Genomic DNA, 20,966 nt, shown 5'->3' on the forward strand with positions numbered 1-20,966 from the left:
TACCAATGACTAAACAGTACACAAAACTTTAGTAACTAGAATCCAACACATTAAGGATATATCCAAATAGGATCTTTACCAGGCATGCAAAGTTAACTCATTAATAAATCCAATAATATTATATATACTAATAGAAAAAAAAAATCATTCACTTACCTCCACAGTTGATGAAAATTGCCTTTGAAAAAATTCCGTAACCATTCCTAAACAACCAAACCAGTAGCAGTCAATTCCGACTCCTGGTGGCTCCATGTGCGTCATAGAAGTGGGTTCCATGGGGTCTTCAACAGCTGTGACATTTCAGAAGTAGACTGCCAGTCCTTTCTTCCTAGTCCATGTTAGCCTGAAAGCTCCACTAAAACTTGATCAGCATCACAGCAACACACAAATCACCACTAACAGGTAATGACTGCACATATGAGGTGCACTGGCCAGGAACTGAACCAGTGGAAGGGGAGAACTAGTAACCTAGTCGTGTTGTAATACAAACACCAAAAAGAACAAGATTTATTTTCTCCCTGCTCCAGAGGCAAAGTCAAAATCAGGGTCTCAGCAATACTGATTCATTCTGTGAACGTCAATCCTACTTTCTGGTGTCTGCCAGTGATACTTGGCATTCTTTGGCTTATAAATGATCCTCACATGGTATCTGTCATCCCCCATTATTGGATAAAACCAAAAAACCCAAACCCACAGCCACTGGGTTGATTCCGACTCATGGCAACCCCCAGGGTTTCCGAGGCTGTAAATCTCTACAGAAGCAGTCTGCCACATCTTTCTCCCACAGAGCTGCTGGTGGTTTCAAACTGCCATTATTGGATATGACCTCTAAACACTATAATGATGTCAGGTCTACCTAGGTTAGCTTATAAATTTAACACAATCCCAATAAAAATATCAAGAATATTGTGTGGAGTTAGATAAGTCCATAACAAATTTATAAAAAAGAAACAAAAACCCAAACATGGAAAAATAGCCAGAAAATTACTGAGAGAAAAACCAAACAGGAATATCTGTACTAGATATATATGCAAAGAAATCTACAAACTCAATAAGAAACCAACCAATTTACAAAACCATCAGAAAATGTGAAGACATACTTCACCAAAATCCAAAACGAGACAAGAAATTAGTCGTAATTCTCACCTTCAGGGAAGAATCCCTGTTAATATTCTAGAGTGATCTCTACAAGGCAGTTGGCATTTATAAAATGTAGTATAATATACAAACATATAAATGGTTTAAAAACTGACATCATCATGCACACTATTTTATATTTTGCTGTAGTGCAATGAGTTTCTTGTATATATGGCAGTTCTGGCCCTGGGTTTGTAATTCTGCCAAAAACTACTGGTTGGGCCACTGCCGGCCCTGTGTTTGGTTCATTTTATGCACCTTTCAGGGATTGGTGGATCTGCTATTCAAATAGTCACTTGAAAATCCACCCAGTAGGACTGAGTGACTTGTAGCCCACCAAGGGGATTGGTCAGTCATGGTCCTGCAGAAATTGCCATGCCTTGAAATTGCCAAAGAGTTGGCTTATATAAGCAGCAATCCAACAAAGGGACAGAAAAGAAAAAGAGGAAGGAATCTCCTAAAAGCTGTAATATGAATCGAGCTGTAACACAGAGCATGGCACAAGGCCCAGGAAAGGGCCCAGGGGCAGACAGCCAGTAGCAGAAGTTGTGGTGTGGGCAGAAGGCTGCTGCTAGGAAAGCAGCTAAGAGAGCTGAGTGGGCTGCTACACTGGCCATGAGTTAGGCCATGTGATAGATTGAATTGTGTCCCCCCAAAATAAGTGTGAACTTGGCTAGGCCACGATTCCCAATAGTGTGTGGTTGTCCATTTTGTGATCTGATGTGTTTTTCCCATGTCTTTTAAATCTTAATCTCTATGATGTTAATGAGGCAGGATTAGAGGCAGTCATGTTCAGGCAGTACTCTATATACAAGATTAGGTTGTATCTTGAGTCAATCTGTTTTGAGATATAAGAGAAGTGAGCAAAAAGGAGAGGGATCTCATTACCACCAAGCAAGACACAGGAGCAAAACGCATCCTTTTGACCCAGGGTCTGTGTGCTGAGAAGCCTCTAGACCAGGGAAAGATTGATGAAAAGGACCTTCGCCCAGAGCCAACAGAGAGAGAAAGCCTTCACCTGAAGCTGGCGCACTGAATTTGGACTTCTGGCTTCCTAAACCTTGAGACAATAAATTTCTGTTAAAGTCATCCAGTTGTGGTATTTATTACATCAGCACTAGATAACTAAGACTGTCCAGTTAACAACAGTGATGGCAGGAAGACCAAAGACAGAGGTGTGCTCAACCAAGAAAGGTCTGCTAGCATGGCAGAGATGACCTGAGAGAGTTGTCCTGGTTGGAAGCTGTCCTGATGAAGTTTATCCTTTCCTGAATTGTATCCTGTTACCTAATAAACCATGTAAGTGTCCATATCGTCTGTAATTTGTGTGGTCACCACAACAAATTATTGAACCCAATAGAAAAGTAGACTGTACCACTGGGAGAACAGCTGGTATCAGAAATGGTGAAGTCGAAAGTGGATGTATGTCTGACCTTCACCTCATAGGAACCTGCTTTGTGCTGATAATGATTCATATCCCTAAAGAGTCTAGACGGTTTCTTGCATGAACACAACACCCTTTCACACATTACTGTATGACTGCCTCTCCTAGGGTCGAAATATTTTCTGAAAACTCTCATTTAGTGACAGTTTAGTATTGTGATGCGTGGCCAGGCATTTATTGAACAACAACCTTCCTGGCAGACATTGACTCTCATGGTATTCGTTATCTATCACTATCAACAGGCACCATCATGGTCCCCAAGAATTTCCATCAGATGAAACTACAAGAGGAATTGATGGATCAAGAAAAAATCTACTTTGAAGTCTTCTGCTACCTTCAGCCACCATTTTGCAGGCCCCATACATGAGGACTAAGTGAGCCAGCTCCCAGCTCAGCATGGGGCAGAGTGGAGCTGGATAAAATTCTAGACCCAACAACCCTTTGTCTTTTCCCCACTAACACAGGAAACCTAGATCAGCTCCCATCTTCTGCAACCCTGTTGGGGGTGTCCAAACCAGGTGGATCAGCATCCACTACTGCAGCTCAGCAACTACAGCCTCAGCTCCTGGTCTGGTGCAGTCTTGACTGTCAAAATGACCAAAACCAGGACTCTGTCACTGAGCACAATCTCTGCATCTATGCAGGTCAGTTTCATTGAAGCTAGGTTAGGTGGGGTCTCTGTGTGGGTCCATTACAGACTTGGGGCACAAAATGAAATGTCCTTCCAATCAAACCCTGCTATTCAAACCACCATTTGAGAGAAAGCATCTCTGTCAGATGATTATGGATTAAAACATACACTTCAATCCTGTTTCTGTTAAAACCATTTTTGTGCACAGAAAAAGACTGAAAGGAATAGGCAAAACATCAAGAATAGTGTGGTTCTCAGAAAAATGCAAACATTACTTATCGAAATTCATGCAACAGAATTGAAAGTGGGATTAGAGTGATATTTTTCTCCTTAATGTTTACATTAGAAAATGAAAACTGGAAATTAATGCATATGGGGATAAATCACTGGTAAATTCCACATTTCCAACTTGGATAAGATTCCTCCTCGGGTACAAAAAAGGCTGCCTATGAGACCTTTCACACTGGAAACACTCTGTGACTAAGCTTTGTGATAAAGCCTTTAATCAAATCATTTCCCTTTAAGGCAGCGGAGGAATGCTGCTGTAAAAATTAGCATATCACACTTACGAAAATACCTCAGACTGGCAAACAAATGTAAGATTGCATTATTTGTGGTCTTAGGAATCACTAGGGGCCTTCCCACATTCCTTAAATTCCTAAGACCTTCCTGTGAGTTATATGAATAGTGAGGTGTGACAAACAGCTAATGACTTTCTTGCATTCCTTACATTCATAAGGCTTCTCTTCAATGTGAACTCATAAGTTGAGGTGGGAGGAATGACTAAAGGCTTTCCCACATTCCTTACATTCATAAGTTCTCTCTCCACTGTGAATTCTTACGTGTCTAATAAAGTGGGAGAAACGGCTAAAGGCTTTCCCACATTCCTTACATTCATAAGGCTTCTTTCAACTGTGAGTTCTTATATGTGTAGTGAGAAATGAGAAACTAGTAAAGGCTTTCTCACTTTTCTTACATTAATAAGTCTTCTCTCCACTGTGAGTTCTTATATGTCTAGTGAGGGATGAGTAAGCTCTAAAGGATTTCCCACATTCCTCACATTTATAAGGATTATCAACACTGTGAGTTCTTACATGCCTATTGAGAGATGAGACACTAGTAAAGGCTTTTCCACATTCCTTACATTCACAAGGCCTCTCTCCACTGTGAGTTCTTATATGGTAAATGAGAGATGAGTAATCTATAAAAGCTTTCCCACATTCCTTACATTTGTAAGGTCTCTCTCCACTGTGAGTCATTAAATGTCTAGTGAGGTGTGAGGAACGACTAAAGGCTTTCCCACATTCCTTACATTCATAAGGCCTCTCTCCACGGTGAGTTCTTATATGATTACAGAAGGATGAGGAAGAACTAAATGTTTTCCCACATTCCTTACATTCATAAGGCCTCTCTCCACTGTGAGTTCGTATATGTGTAGCAAGGAATGAAGAACGACTAAAGACTTTCCCACATTCCTTACATTCATAAGGCCTCTCTCCACTCTGAGTTCTTATATGCTGAATGAGGGATGAGTAATCTCTAAAGGCTTTCCCACATACCTTACACTTGTAAGGCCTCTCTCCACTGTGAGATCTTACATGTCTAGTGAGGCAGGAGGAACGAGTAAAAGCTTTCCCACAGTCCTTACATACATAAGGCTTCTCTCCAGTGTGAACTCTTACATGTACAGTGAGGGATGAGTAATAGCCAAAGGTTTTCCCACATTCCTGACACTCGTAAGGCTTCTCTATACTGTGAGTTCTTAAATGTGTAGTGAGGGCTGAGGAATTATTAAAGGCTTTTCCACAGTGCTTACATTCACAATGCCTCTCTCTACTGTGAGTTCCTATATGTATAGTTAGGGATAAGGAATGACTGAAGATTTCCCCACATTTTTCACATTTATAAGGCCTATCTCCACTATGAAATTTTTTTTGTAAAAGGTGTGATGAGGCATGGGTTTTCCATTGTTCTTTACATTCACACTTACAACCTCTCATATGTGTCCAAAAGGATGAGAAACTACAGAAATCTTCCCCACACTTGTTACATTCATACGGTTTCTCTCCAGTGAGTGTTGTCACCTTACATTTATAGGGTTTCTCTTCAGTAAGAGTACTTATAGGAATGCTTGGGTCAGAGGAACAACTGCAGGTTTCTGCACATTTCTTATACTGGTAAGTATTGCAACCAGAGTGAAATCCGATATGATGCTTCAGTGATGAGTGATCAATGAAGGATTTTCCACACTCACGGCACTCAGAAGAATTTACAACAGTAGGAGTTCTTTTGAACACGGCAAGATTTGGGATCTGTCTGAAGGTTTTTCCACCTTGATTTTCTTCATTGTTTTCAAAGAGGTTCTTTACAATATGCCTTCTGTTAAAAATAGACAACATGCTGTTAGATTAAATTTGTTCCCATTTCACCATTACCAAACACAGTGAATGTTTACAGTTTTTGCCTTGCCCAAAGTTATCTTATGTTTCAGGGGTTAAATCATCTGGCAGAGAGGCTACCATTACTGTCACAGTGTTTCCAAAATATGAGGCTATCTGATAATTGTGTACAAGTGAAATATATTTCAAATATTCAATATCTAACTCACATTTATGAAAGTAGTATATTGTGAAATTTTGTGAACATACAATATTAGAACTAGTTTTACATAACTTTATGTAAAGCATATATATATAAAAGTTCAATGTCACAGCACTTTAAGATTTTCTCATTAGGCACTGCACTCTCTCACGTGAATGACACTCACCCCTTATGTCTCCCCTGATTTTTATGCTGATCTTCAATGTCATGCAATTTGCAGATTTCTCCTAATATGGAGAACGAGGTGTCATTCTTCATGAGTTCCACTATTAAATATTCACTGGATAACTTTTCTCCATCATTAAGGTTTTGAGAAACTGACCCAATGGTTGAAGTTGAGGTTCATAGTATGAAAGAAAAGAGGAATTATTAGAACGAAAAAGGCAGCTGTGAGTAAAGACAAAGAATGACACATTTGGCTGTTTCAGGTATTGGCAATGGTCACAAAGCAATTTTCTAGGAAACACTTCCATGAAGATTGACAGCGCCAGTAACATAAATAAGCTGTAATTAGGAAAATACAAAGATATTAGACATACTGCACATATAATGTGGAAATGCTCAGTGTACATGGAAGAGGAAAAGGGGAAATGTTTCTCCACGAACACAGGTGTGAGAGGACTGATGAAAGTAAAAAAAAGCTCAGTCCTGTGGAGTTCAGTCTCCTCAACCCAAGAGAGACTTTTTCTAACTGATTTAGTCAAATCTAATTCTCCCCATGCAAGGCTGGTCCTTCAAAAGGACTCTTGCCTTCCCGGTGCTCCCTGACATAGTGGCCCTTGATGTCCTATGTCCACTCTCCTATTTTTGTTTTCTGGGAGAACGGGTGTATCTGACATGGTGCTCATGGAGAAAGGCATATCATGAGAGAAGACAGTGAAGAGCAATGAACATTTTCCTGACACTGAGACAATACTTTGTCCTTCAGAGGCTCCAGAGATGGGCATGTGTGAATTTACAGTAATAGTAGTTATGTAGAACTTGTAATAAACACAGTGAAACTCTTTATAAGTCCCAAATCATAAGTTTCCTCTCTGTGACCTAAAGTAATACCTTAAGTCAATTCTCACATTTACAACACTAAAAGAGCCTCAAAACTTTAACAAGAAAAATAAAAATGCCATTTAACACATACAGCATTATGTTCAAGGGGAGTCAGAATTTTTAAGATCCACAGATCCAATGACCACGCTTGTCGTCTTTAATAACGCATTCCCATTCTGCAGCTCAAATACTAGAGCAACGCTGACGAGTATGATATACATGCTCACTAAATAATAAATTAAAAAATGACACCATACCTATTGAGGCCAAGTTTCTGAAGGTTTCCATCATCACATCTTTGTAGAGTTTCCTCTGAGCAAGATCCAGTAAAGCCCACTCTTCCTGGGTAAACTCCACAGCCACATCCTCAATGACCACTGAGTCCTAAAACACCCCACATATTTTGGTTCAGCAAGATACCATGTACTCCAATGTGTGCAAGAAGATGAGGCTGACAGTCCTGGGGAACTGAGAATTCATAGGGATTTGATACAAGGTTCTGTGTTGTACCATGGTATACTCCAGGGTCTAGGCATCAGCCTCATTCCAATACTGTCTACACTCACATCCTGACTGATTGCATTCTGTGTCACAGATTTAACAATACACCTACTACTCACTTTATCAGCTATCTCACTATCAAACATCTCACATTTAGAGTAGAAAAAAATCTATTTTTTGCATTAACGAGGAGCCAAGGTGACTGAGAGGAAGAGGGTGAGGTTTGTGAAAGGGAGTGAGGCCACACAGGCTGCTGGTGGTATTACCTAGGTCAGGTGGAGAAGCCAGGCAAGGTATGCACCAAGTAGGGGAGGGGCCAGAACCAGGACTACAGGAGTCAACAGTCTCTTCTTCCAAAGAGGACTCTCTGCCACCTCCATAGCCTTTGCCAGGCCCAGGTGGCCAGGCATCACCTGCCAGTAGGCACCTTGGCAGTCACCTGCCAGCGAGACCCATCTCTGGGGCTGGTGGAGTAGGAAGGTAGGAGAGGCGTGGAGTTCTGCATGGAGGCCTGCAGCAAGGCCAGGTAATAGTGGGCCCCTGCTGCTCTGGAGGTGGCAGGCAACCCCCGAGCACCATCACCAACACCCCCTAATGGGGGCCTGCTGCACAACGTGCATCCTGAGACATGCCGGGGCACCTGATGGGTGATGAGTAACCAGGGGGACAGGGGTGTCAAAGTCAGCGCACAGCCCCAAATCTTGCATAATGAACTAGTTTTTGGAACCTAACTATGTTGACAAGTTAGGATTGAGTGTGCTGCTAACACTTTCATCTCTACACTTTGTGACCAAATTCCAGTCTTATTCTCTCTTTCTTTATGGACTAGAACACTAAAAGCACATACCACAAATTGGAGAAATACTCTACAAATGAAAGTTTTGTATCTACTTTCAGATCATTTCCTTGTTAAAAAAAAAAAGTTTCACCTCCTTCCAAAAGACCACCCCCCTAAAAAACAAACAAAAGCACCCAAACTGGTTGCCATCAAGTCAATTCCGACTCATAGCAACCTTATGGGACACAGTAGAACTGCCCATATAGGATTTCCAAGGAGTAGCTGGTGGATTTGAACTGTTGACCTTTCGGTTAGCAGCCATAGCTCTTAACTACTGTGCCACAAGACCCACCAGAACTCTCAAAAAAACATGAGTCACAGGGTGAATGTAGTATATGAACTACTAGGAAATGCTGTAGAACTGGCAGTTTTTCCTTTAGCCCTTTACCAGTCATGGGAGGCCTAGGGCCCCACACTAACAAACTGGTAACCCAAAGCCCTAAGATGCTCATATTTTCTTGAAGAATGTCAAGTGATCAGGAGATAAGAGAACACCTGCTGAAAATAGAATATTCTTTTTAAGAATTACGAATTTTTACACATCTGTCACCTGTTTTTCAATAATTCAGTAAGAGTACTCTCATCCAGTCTTTTTCATGGATTCAGAAAGAGCACTGAAAAGTTCAGTAGAGCTCAGGTGAGACATACGAAACATGAGAATCAAGATCGCTCCAAAAATCTCAAAATTTGAGAACAAATGCTACTGTATACAAATTATTAGTGAACATACCCCTCGACAAATACACACCTGAACACCCATACAAACTTGAATGTTATACGATGACAAAGAGCTCTATCTCTGCAAAAACCAGGACAGCACACCCTTGTGTTTGCTGACCAGGAAAGAGGTTAAGATTCCCATTTGTAATGGGTGGGTGCTATGGATTGAATTGGGTCCCCCAAAAAACGTGTTGTAAATTTGAACCTCTATGCCTGTGGTTATAATCCCATTTGGAAATGAGGCAGAATTAGTGTCTTAAATCAATCTGTTTTGAAACGTGAAAGAGATTAAACAAGAAAGTGAAAAGAAACAGAGACAGCGAGATGTGGGGAGACATATGCCAAGCCACATGAAAATCTCCAGGAGCAGAAGCTCAGAAAAGGACCTTCATCGAGAGCTGACAGAGAAAGCCTTCCTCAAGAGGCAATACCCTGATTTTGGACTTCTACCCTCCTAAACTGTGAGAAAATTTGTATTTGTTAAAGCCACTCTCTTGTGGCATTTGTTACAGCAGCAATATATAACTAAGAGAGTGGGCAATATGATGAATGTAATCAATGTGTAACCTGACCCTACTAATGCCTGTAAATTTCCATTAGTCCTTAAACTACGTTAAGTCAGCTTTGGCCTGCCCCGCATGTGCAGAAGGGCCAGCTGTGACTGCTAACTGACCTCAACAAAGGATGAAACAGGTGGAACAAATCAGAAAGAAAATAATCACTTGGACCCAATTCCAAAGCCAGAGAGGTCTGACAAGAACCACGTCATCTCCAGTTTCCAGGCCGCCTTCTAGAATTTTCCCTCTCCAGTACACATGCGTGGCCACCATCTTGCTGCCCAAATCAGATATAAGCCCGGCTTCCCCATAGTTCAGGGAGCCAGATCTGAGGAACTTCCTCCCAGCTCTTTGCTCTGCACATTGCAATAAAGTTGCCTTCTCTTTCTCAAAGACAGGTGTCCAGATAATTGGCAAGTCTGAGCACACTAGACAAGGACCCACCTTCCCAGATTCAGTAACAAAAGTAACCAAATTATTGTTGAATTGCCAAGTGTTTTGTTGTATTTTTTCCACACCACACACACAAAATCATTCTGTAAATAAGTTAATTTTATTGCAAATTGCGAATCCTAGAAAACAGAGATTTACATACCAGCCTTCTAGAGCCTCCACTCTGACATGTTCTCACATTTGCAGCCTCTGGAAGGCACACAGGCATGACTACCCAATCACTGACCACCTGGCATTCCCTCGGCTGCAGGACTGGCCTCTGTGAAAAGCACCAATCCATTGGTTACCCCATGTAGTGAGGAGAGAAAAAGCTTCTGATGCTAAAAACGGACCACACTTCTGATGCTGAAAGTGAACTGAACAGCAGAGCAGCTGTACAACAAGAAGGCTCCTCTTGCCAGGACTGGGGCGGGGGGTGGGGGGAGTGAGCTGCCTCGACCATGTCTAATCAATATGGCATGATGGAGTCACAGCAAATGTCGATGCAGTGCCAACATACAAAAGTCTCCTCCATTGCAGTGGACCAAGTCACATATTTTAAAATCATCAAAAACCCTAATATTCATTACTGTGGTTGTTGTTACATGCTGTCGAGTCTGTTCCAACTCATAGCGTCCCTATCTACAACAGAATGAAACACTACCCAGTCCCTCGCCATCCTCACAATCCTTGTAATGCTGGAACCCATTGTTGCAGCCACTGTGTCTTGTCTGTGTCATTGAGGATCTTCCTCTTTTTGGCTGACCCTCTACATTACCAAGCATGATGCCCTTCTCCAGTGACTGGTTCCTACTGATAACGTGTCCGAAATATGTTACATGAAGTCTTGCCATTCTCCCTTCTAAGGAGCATTCTGGTTGGACTTCTTCCAAGGCAGACTGGCTTTCTTTTGGCAGTCAACAGTACCTTCAACATTGTTCCCCAACACTATAACTCAAAGGCGTCAATTCTGTCTTCCTTATTCCTCTTTCAGCTTACACATGCATATGCCAAAAACACCATGGCTCGGGTAGGAGTACGTTAGTCCTTGAAGTCACATCTTTGCTTTTTAACTAAGATATTTCATAGATTTCCCCAATGCAATATGCTGTATGACTTCTTGATTGTTGCTTCTGAGGATGTTGATTGCGGATCCAAGTAAAACGCAATCCTTGAGAAAGTCAATCTTTTCTCCATTTATCATGCTGTTGCTTATTGGTCCAGTTGTGAAGATTTTGTTTTCTTTATGTTGAGACATAATCCATAATGAAAGCTGTGGTTTTTTATCTTCATCAGTAAGTACTTCAAGTCGTCTTCACCTTCAGCAAGCAACGTTATGTCATCTGCATAATGCAGGTTGTTAATAAGTCTTCCTCCAAACCTGATGGTACCTTCTTCTTCATATAATCCAGCGTCTCGGATTATCTGCTTAGCATACAGATTGAATGTTGTTGTTGTCAGATACCGTTGAGTCAGTTCAAACTCACAGTGACCCTAAGCGTAACAGAATGAAACACTGTCTGGTCCTGTGTCATCCTCACAATTGTTGCTATGACTGAGCCCATTGTTGCAGCCGATACATCTCGCTGAGTGTCTACCTCTTTTTCACTGGCCCTCTACTTTACCAAGCATGATGTCCTTCTGCAGGGACTTGTACCTACTGATAACATGTAGAAGAGTGAGCATTTCCAGGTATGCACCCATTTGCTGAAACATCTCAATTGGTACTGTCAATTCCTGGAGGCTTGTTTTTCACCAGTGCCTTCAGTGCAGCTTAGACTTCTTCCTTCCGTACCATTGGTTCCTGATCATATGTTACCTCATAAAATGGGTGAACGTCGACCAATTCTTTTTGGTATAGTGACTCTGTGTATTCCTTCCATCTTCTTTTGATGTTTCCTGTGCCATTTAATACACAGACTGAGTAAGTATGGTGAAAAGATACAACACTGACACACACCTTTTCTGACTTTAAACCATGCTATCCCCTTGTTCTGTTCGAACAACTGCCTCCTGATCTACGTACAGGTTCCTCAGGAGCACAATTAAGTGCTCTGGAATTCCCATTCTTTGTAAAGTTATCCGGAATTTGTTACGATCCACACAGTTGAAAGGCTTTGTATAGTCAAAAAAACACAGGCAAATATCTTTCTGGTATTCTCTGCTTTAAGCCAGGATCCATCTGATATCAGCAATGATATCCCTTGTTCCACATCCTCTTCTGAATCCAGCTTCAATTTTGGTAGTTGTCTGTCGATGTCCTGCTGCAAAAGTTTCTGAATGATCTCCAGCAAAATTTTAGTTGTGTGTGATATTAATGATAGTGTTTGATAATATCCAATCCGGTTGGATCACCTTTCTCTGGAATAGGCATAAATATGGATCTCTTCCAGTCAGTTGGACAGGTAGCTGTCTTCCAAATTTCTTGGCATAGATGAGTAAGCACTTCAGGCGCTGCATATATTTGTTGAAAGATTTCAATTGGTATTCCGTCAATTACTGAAGCCTTACTTTACACCAATGTCTTTAGTGCAGCTTGGACTTCCTCCTTCAATACCATCGGTTCTTGATCATGTGCCACCTCCTGAAATGACTGAACATAAAGTTTTATTAAGAAAATGTTCTGCATCCCACTTTGGTGACTGGAATCTGAGATCTTAAAAGCCAGCGAGAGGCCAATTAAGATGCATCAATTGGTCCCAACCCACTTGGAGCCAAGGAGAATGAAGAACACCAAAGACACAAGGAAAATATTAGCCCAAGAGACAAAAGGGCCACATAAACCAGGGACTCCATCAGCCTGAGGCCAGAAGAACTAGACGGTGCCCAGCTACCAGCAATGACTGCCCTGACAGGGAACACAGCATAGAGTCATAAAGGAGCAGGAAAAAAGTCTGGAACAGAACTCAAATTCCCGTAAAAAGACCAGACTTAATGGTCTGAGACTGGTGGAACCCCTGAAGCAATGACTGCTGGATGTTCTGTTAACCTGGAACTAAAACCATTCTCATAAACCACTCTTCAGATAAATATTAAACTGGACTATAAAACATAAAATAATACTTGTGAAGAGTGTGCTTCTTAGCTCAAGCAGATACACAAGACCAAATGGGCAGCTTGTGTCCGGAGGCAGGATGAGAAGGTAGGAAGGGACAGGAGCTGGTTGGATGGACATGGGAAACCCGAGGTAGAAAAGGGGTGTGTGCTGTCACATTGTAGGGATTCCAACTGGTATCACAATATGTGTCTAAAATTTTGTATGAGAGATTAACTTGAGCTTTAAACTTTCACCTAAAGTACAATTTAAAAAAAGAATTATACACTGTGACCAAGTGGGAAATATTCTAGGTACACAAGGCTGGTTCAACATTAGAAAAATGAATTAATATAGTCCATCACATCAACAAGCTAAACAAGAAAAAATATACGACAAGTATATGCAGAAAAAACACTGTAGAGAATCCAATCCTAATTCATGCCAAAAATTTTCAGCAAACTGGGAAAGAAATATCCTCAAGTTGATAAGAAACATCTACAAAAAACCTACAGCTAACATCATAATTAGAAGTGAAAAACTAGATACTTTCCTGCTAAAATCAGCAGCAAGGCAATGTCTCCACTCAACACTCTGATCTAACGTTGTATTAGAAGCCCTAAGTAATCAGACAAAAAAGTATATAAATAGATTGATAAAAAGAAAATACAAGTCTGTTCAAAGATGATATGATTGTCTATGTACAAAATCCCACAGTGAAAAAAAGAAAAAATCCAAAACTAATAATCAATCATAACAAAGTTACAGGATAAAAGGTTTAATACACAAACGTCAATTGCTTTCCTATATATCAAAAACAATTTGAATTTGAAATTAAAAACAAAATAGCATTTCTATCAGCAACAAGAAGAAAAAATTTAAAAAATATAAATTAACAAAATACGTAAAAAATCTGTAAAAGGAAAACTACAAAATCTGATGAAAGGAATAAAAAGATCTAAATCAATGAAGAGATATTCCAGGTTCATAGGGATAGGAAAACTTAAAATTAAGATACCAGTTAACCCAGCAGGTTATTTCTGGATAGCAACAAAGTTTTTCTAACGTTTGTATGAAAAGAGCAAAGCCTCAGAACAGTCAACACAGTTTCGAAGGGAACAAAGTCTTGAAGTCTGACACTACACCACTTCAAGAATTACTTTAAAGCTATAGTAATCAAGAAAGTGTGGTAGGGGCGAAAGAAAATTACATCAATGGAATGGAAGAGAGAGCTCCACTGAGAGAATTAATTTCTTCTATAACCCAGTAGTTTTTGAGCAAGGTGTTGTTCAGTTTCCATGTGTTTCATGTTTTTTTTCCTAGCTTATTCTGTTATTGGTTTCTATTTTAATGGTTTTATGGTTAGAAAAGATGCTTTGTAGTATTTCGATGCTTTGGATTCTGTTAAGGCTTCCTTTGTGGCCTAGTAAGTGCCCTACTCTGGAGAATGTTCCATGTGCATTGGAAAAGAAAGTTTACTTGGCTGCTGTTGAGTGGAGTGTTCTGTATACGTCTATGAGATCAAGTTGGTTAATTGTGGCATTTAGATCTTCCGTGTCTTTATTTAGCTTCTTTCTGGGTGTTCTGGCCTTCACCGAAAGCGGTGTGTTGAACTCTCCTACTATTATTCTGGAGCTGACTATAACTCTTTTCAATGCTGTTAGAGTTTATGTATTTTGAAGCCCTATCGTTGGGCGCATATGTATTTATTATGGTTCTGTCCTCCTTGTGTACTGATTGTTGAATCATTATATAGTGTCCTTCGTTATCCTTTGTGGTGGATTTTGCTTTAAAGTCTATTTTGTCACAGATTAATACTGCCACTCCTACTCTTTTTTGATTGTTGTTTGCTTATTTTTTTCCATCCTTTTAGGTTATTTCTGTATTTAAGTCTAAGGTGTGTCTCTTGTAGACAGCATATAGACGTATTGTGTTTTTTAACAAATCTGCCACTGTGTTTTTATTGGTGCATTTAGTCCATTTACGTTCAGCATAATTATTGATAGGTATCAGTTTAGTGCTGCCATTTTGATGTATTTTTTTGTGTGTGTTGTTGACAGTTTCTTTGTACCACTTAATTTTCTGTGCTGAGTTTTCTTCATGTATTTTCATTGTTTTTGATTTTGTATTTGCTGAGTCTTTATGTTTTTCTTGTTTTTTATTTTGATGTGTACGATTGTTAGCTTCCTTTGTGGTTACCTTAACATTTATTTCTAATTTTCCAAGTTTATACTAACCTTTCATTTCTTTATATAGCCTTAATTTTCTCTCCATATGAAAGATCTATGATGACATTATTTTGTCCCTCTTTTTAAAGTTGTCATCTTTTAATTATTGATGTCTCTATTTTCCTATTTTCAGTGTTTTACCTTTGTTTTTTTTTGTGACTTCCCTATCTGGGTTGATATCTGGTTGTTCTGTCCTGTAGTCTAGTCTTGGGTTGTTATATGATGTTATTGATTTTCTAACCGAAGGACTCCGTTTAGTATTTCTTGTAATTTTGGTTTGGTTTTTACAAATTCCCTAAACTTCTGTTCATCTGGAAATGCTCTAATTTCGCCATCATATTTGACAGTTTTGCGGGATATGTAATTCTTAGCTGGCAATTTCTTTCTTTCAAGGCTTTATATATGCCATCCTATTACCTTCTTGCCTACATGGTTTCTGCTGAGTAGTCAGAGCTTAGTCTTATTGACTCTCCTTTGTAGATGACTCTTTGTTTATCCTTAGCTGCTCTTAAAATTCTCTCTTTACCTTTGGTTTTGATTATGTCTTGGTGACTTTCTTTTGGGATCTACCCAGTGTGGGGTTTGATGAGCTTCTTGGATTTCTTGTCATCTTTCACTATATCAGGGAAGTTTTCTGCCAACAAATCTTCAACAATTCTATTTTCTGTTATCCTCTCATTCTGGTACTCCAACTCGTAGGTTACTCCTCTTGATAGAGTCCCACATAATTCTTAGGGTTTCTTCATTTTTTTAAATTCTTTTATCTGATTTTTCTTCAAATAAGCTAGTGTCAAGTGCTTTAACTTCAGTCTCACTAATTCTGATTTCCATTGCCTCAATTCTGCTCCTATGACTTTACTGAGTTGTCTAATTCTGAAATTTTATTGTTAATCTTTTCGATTTCTGTTTGCTGTCTCTATGCATTCTTGCAGCTTGTTAAACTTGTCATTATGCTCTTGTGTAACCATCTTAAGTTCTTCTATTGCTTTGTCTGTGTGTTCCTTGGCTTGTTGTCCGTTTTGCATGATCTCCTTCCTGATCTCTTGAAGAGGTCTGTATATTAATCTTTTGAATTCTATGTCTGGTAATTCCAAGAAGTTGTCTTCCTCTGAAAGGCTTCTTGGTCTTTTGTTTTGGTGGCTTGCTGAAGCCATCATGGTCTGCTTCTTTATGTGATTTGATATTGACTGTTGCCTCTAAGCCATCAATAAATTACTATATTTATTTATGTTTGCTTACTGTGTCCTAGATTGTTTTTTGTTTAGATATGCCCAAATAGGCTGGCTGTGTGAGCTATTTTCATTATTTGCATCTTTGAAGCTCTCACATCCTGTCACCAGGTGGTTAGAACTGTTACTAGGTATGGAAGCCCAGGAGTCCATTTACATTTCTTGTGTGGATGCAGCTCAGCTGTCCAGGTAGTCACCAAGTGTGTGGTGCAGGCTCTCACCTACAGTCTAGAAGGGCTGGGGTATTTGGAGTAGGCACAGGTATCTGGCTGCAGTAGGGGGATGTGTGCTGAGCAAGGCAGAGGGTTGACGGCAATCCCTGCCACTCCTCCTTATAGCCAATGCAACTGAAAATAGGCATCAGGTATATAGCCTGTTGTACTATGTTAATGAGGGCCTATGCTGTTGACATGGGCCTGCACAGATCTATACACTGGTGAAAGGCATTCAAAATCCATGGATCCCTTATGCCTGTGCCTAGGCAAAAGGGCTGTACCTGCCCTGAGCTCTTAGGGAAGCTGGCAAATTATTTTTTCCTGTTTGTTAACCTGTTCCCTTTCCAAAGCCGGGAGATTGGCTCAGGGCGGCTGACAGATCCTACTTCTGTCCAAGGGGGCACAGCAATCACTGAAGCTGATCCAGGACGGAGCAGAGTGAGGAGAGAACAGGTAAACGGGAGAAAGGTACTTTCCAAAGGGGGGATTTTTTTTGGTCCACGTGGTAGCTTAGATGCTTGTACTTATCTTTCACTGGTTGAGCATTGGTTTTCGCTGTTTCTGGAGGCTTGAACTGACTCTTAGCCGCTCGGTCCCTTCTGATGTGGAAAATGCATCCCCAGTGCCACTGCTTGCCTCACCCCACATGTGCCAGCCAATGAAGCCTGCAGGGTGCCGGTGCTGGTGAGGTCAATTCTGGTGACTCCTCGATGCTTCTGAACCATCTTTCCATCTGCCTGCCACTCAGTCTGATTCCTCAACTTTGTCTTGATGTTCAGGGCTCCTAGATTGTCATATATAATCGATTCATCTGTTTTTTCGAGTCTTTGTTGTAAGAGGGACCACAGGAAGCATGTGACTGCTTTGCTCTCTTGGCCCTGCCTCTTCATTTGATTTCCTGACTGCTGCTTCCATGGTGATTGACTGTGGATCCAAGTAAGATGAATTCCTTTAGAAGATCAATATTTTCTGTTTATCATGGTGTTGCTTATTGGTCTAGTTGTGAGAATTTTTCTTTTCTTTAGATTAAAATGTAAACCATGCCAAAGGCTATATAGTCTTTGCTGTTCATCAGTAAGTGCTTCAAGTTCTCTTCACTTTCAGCAAGCAAGGTTGTGTCATCTGCATACTGCAGGTTGTTAATGCGACTTTCTATAATCTTGATGTTATGCTCTTTTTCATATACTCTAGCTTCTCGAATATTTGCTCAGCATACAGACTGAATAAATATGGCAAAAGGAAACAACTCTGACCCAAATATCTTTCCTGATTTTAAACCATGCAGTATCCCCTTGTTCTGTTCTAACAACTACTTCTTGGTCTATGTACAGGCTCTGCACAGGCATAATTAAGTGTTCTAGAATTCCCATTCTTCAAAATGTTATCCATAACTTGTTATGATACAGTCGAATACTTTTACATAATCAATAAAACACATGTAAACATCTTTCTGGTATTCTCTACTTTCAGTCAACATGCATCTGATATCAGCAATAATATTCCTCGTTCCACGTCCTCCTCCTAATCCAGCTTGAATTTCTGGCAGTTCCCTATTTAAGTATTGCTGCAACTGTTTTTGAATTATCTTTAGCAATATTTTACATTAACTTTACAAAGTCATGTGAAAACCCCTTCATTCTGATTTAACTTCTCTTTGTTTAGAAAAACTTTTACACTAAACTTTGGATACCTGGATTTTAGAAATTTGCATTTATATACACTAGATCAAGCTTTGCAAAAGCAAAATGTTACAGTCAAAGTGTCCCTTCATGGTAATATGGTTAAAAACAACAAAACTAAGATGAACTACATGGAACTACAGAGTTTTATAAGGATTTAGATTTAAGCTCTCTATGTATTTTTAGAAGGTCCCTGGGTGACACAAATGTTTTGCCCTGGACTACTAACCAAAAGGTTAGTTGTTTGAACCCACCCAGTGGTGCAGTGGAAGAAAGGCCTTGGAATCTGCTTTCCTAAAGATTAAGACCAAGAAAATCCTAAGGAGTTCAGTTATACTATGTAACACATGGGTTGCCATGAGTCAGAATTTACTCCAGAGCTAGGGGTTTGGGTTTTTAATTCATTTTTATTTTTATATTGTCGTTGTTATGAAAGGACACCCTGGTGGGGCAAATGGTTAAGCACTGGACTACTAACCAAAAGGTTGGTGTTTCAAGCCCAACCAGAGGCAACCTGGAAGAAAAACCTGGCATTCTCCTTATGAAAGGTCACAGCTTTCAAAACCATGGGGAATGCAGTTGTACTCTGCACACCTGGGGTCACCATTGTTATGAAAATATCTCCAGGATAATCTGTTAAAGAGCAACAGTAAATTCCATGCTTCCTTTTATGTAACAAAGTAGGGTAAATAAAAATGTTTGTATATTTGCTTGTTTTTATATACACACTGCCAAGGTGCCTCAGAAAGTAATAAAGCTGATTATCTAAAGGTACCTAATGGAAGAGGAATGGGCTGGATGAGGACAAGAATAGGAACAAGTCTTCATAAAGCATACTTTTAAAATTCATATTGAGTTTTGAGCTTTGATGATATCAATTGTAAAAACATAATTTAAGTGTACTAAATTGTACTTACAAATATGATAGAAATCAAATGATATATTAAATGTCTTTACTAGGAATTCTCATTTGAAATTACAAAACCATTTAAATTTAATCGTTTGGGTCTTTTACTAAATGGTCTAACAGGACATTTCTGCAAACAATAAAAATGTGAATTACAGCTGTCTTTCTAAACACAGTGACCAGGGATATCAGAGTCTGTACAATCATTTTATCTCAGTCTGGAGAATGTTTCTTAAATGGCAAAAATATTTAACACATTAGGGGTTCTGGCATGACTTATTAAAGGTAAAAGGAGTCTTTAAGAACCTTCTCAAGTTTTAAGTAAGGTTTAGAGTAACTTTTACAAAACCAGTTACAACCGGCATTTTTCTGTGTTTGAGAAGTTTTATATCCACTAAATGGAAAAAGTCTCAGTAGAAACACACAAACTCATCTAGAAATTTTCTTCCAGCGGCAAAAACGCTAAACCCGAGAGTTTGAATACACACATCTCATATGTTGAGATTCTCTAACAAAAAATAATATTTTAATTTTAAATTCTAATTCAAGACTGTGGAGAGCAGTCAAAAATTAGAGATTTAATACCAGCTCTAGGTACAGGGAGCCCTGGTGGCACAGTGGTTAAGCTCTTGGCTGCTAACTGAAAAGTCAGAGGTTTGAATCCATGAGCCACTCTACAGAAGAAAGATGTGGCAGTCTGCTTCTGTTAAGATTATATAGCCTTGGACCCCAGAAGACATGGCCCCCAGACTCTGTTAACCCAGAACTAAAACCATTCCAGAAGCCAACACTTCAAAGATTAGACTGGACTATAAAACATAAAATGATACTCATGAAGAGTGTGCTTCTTAGTTCAACTAGATGCACAAGACTAAGTGGGCAGCTCCAGTCGAGGTGGGATAAGAAGGCAAAAACAGATAGGAGCTGGCTGAATGGACATGGGAAACCTCGGGTGGAAAGGGGGAGTGTGCAGTCACATTATAGAGACTGCAACTAGGGTCACATAACAGTACGTGTATAAATTTTTGTATGAGAAATTAACTTGACCTGTAAATTTTCACCTAAGGCACAATAAAAAAATAAAAAGATTACAGCCTTGGAAACCCTATGGGGCAGTTCTACTCTGTCCTACAGGATCACTGTGAGTCGGGAACAACTTGATGGCAACAGGTTTGGTTTGGCTTTTTGGTTAGGTACAGGTAGCTGGGAGGAGAAGGACCTAGACTGGAGATTCATGGTTCTCACACACCTGAGAAGCTTAAGGTAAAAGCATTCCCCACTGGAGGACCATGGTCTCGGGGAACATCTAGCTCAATTGGCATGACACAGCTTATAAAGACAATGCTCTACATTCTACCCTGGTGAGTAGTGTCTGGGATCTTAAAAGCCTGTGAGCAGCCATCTAAGATACTCCACTGGTCTCATCCCTTCGGGAGGAAGGGAGAATGAAGAGAACAGGATACAAGGGAAAGATTAGTCTGAAGGACTAATTGTCCACAGCTACCAAGACCTCCACTGGACTGAGTCCAGTACAGCTAGATGGTGCCCGGCTACCACCACTGACTGCTCTGACCGGGATCACAACAGAGGGTTCTGGACAGAGCTGGAGAAAGATATAGAGCATAATTCTAATTCACAAAAAAAAGACCAGATTTACTGGCCTAAAAGAGACTGGAGAAACCTCGAGAGTATGGCCCCCAGAAACCCTTTTAGCTCAGTGGTGAGGTTACCTCCGAGGTTCACCGTTCACCCTGGGAGTGGACAGCCCC

At 40.1% G+C, this 20,966-nt stretch overlaps 1 protein-coding gene across 1 annotated transcript in view; it reads right to left on the reverse strand.

The window, feature by feature from the left end:
* LOC101359106 (zinc finger protein 420-like) overlaps positions 1-20,966 on the reverse strand; it is a 72,152-nt gene that overhangs the window by 47,847 nt on the left and 3,339 nt on the right. Inside the window, 3 exon segments of the mRNA XM_023733227.1 lie at positions 3,979-5,591; positions 5,980-6,130; positions 7,115-7,241. Of these exon segments, the coding sequence (XP_023588995.1) occupies positions 3,979-5,591; positions 5,980-6,130; positions 7,115-7,241 (1,891 nt within the window).

The sequence above is a fragment of the Trichechus manatus genome, unplaced genomic scaffold, assembly GCF_000243295.1.
Source record: "Trichechus manatus latirostris isolate Lorelei unplaced genomic scaffold, TriManLat1.0 scaffold00057, whole genome shotgun sequence".
In the NCBI taxonomy this organism is placed as follows: Eukaryota; Metazoa; Chordata; class Mammalia; order Sirenia; family Trichechidae; genus Trichechus; species Trichechus manatus.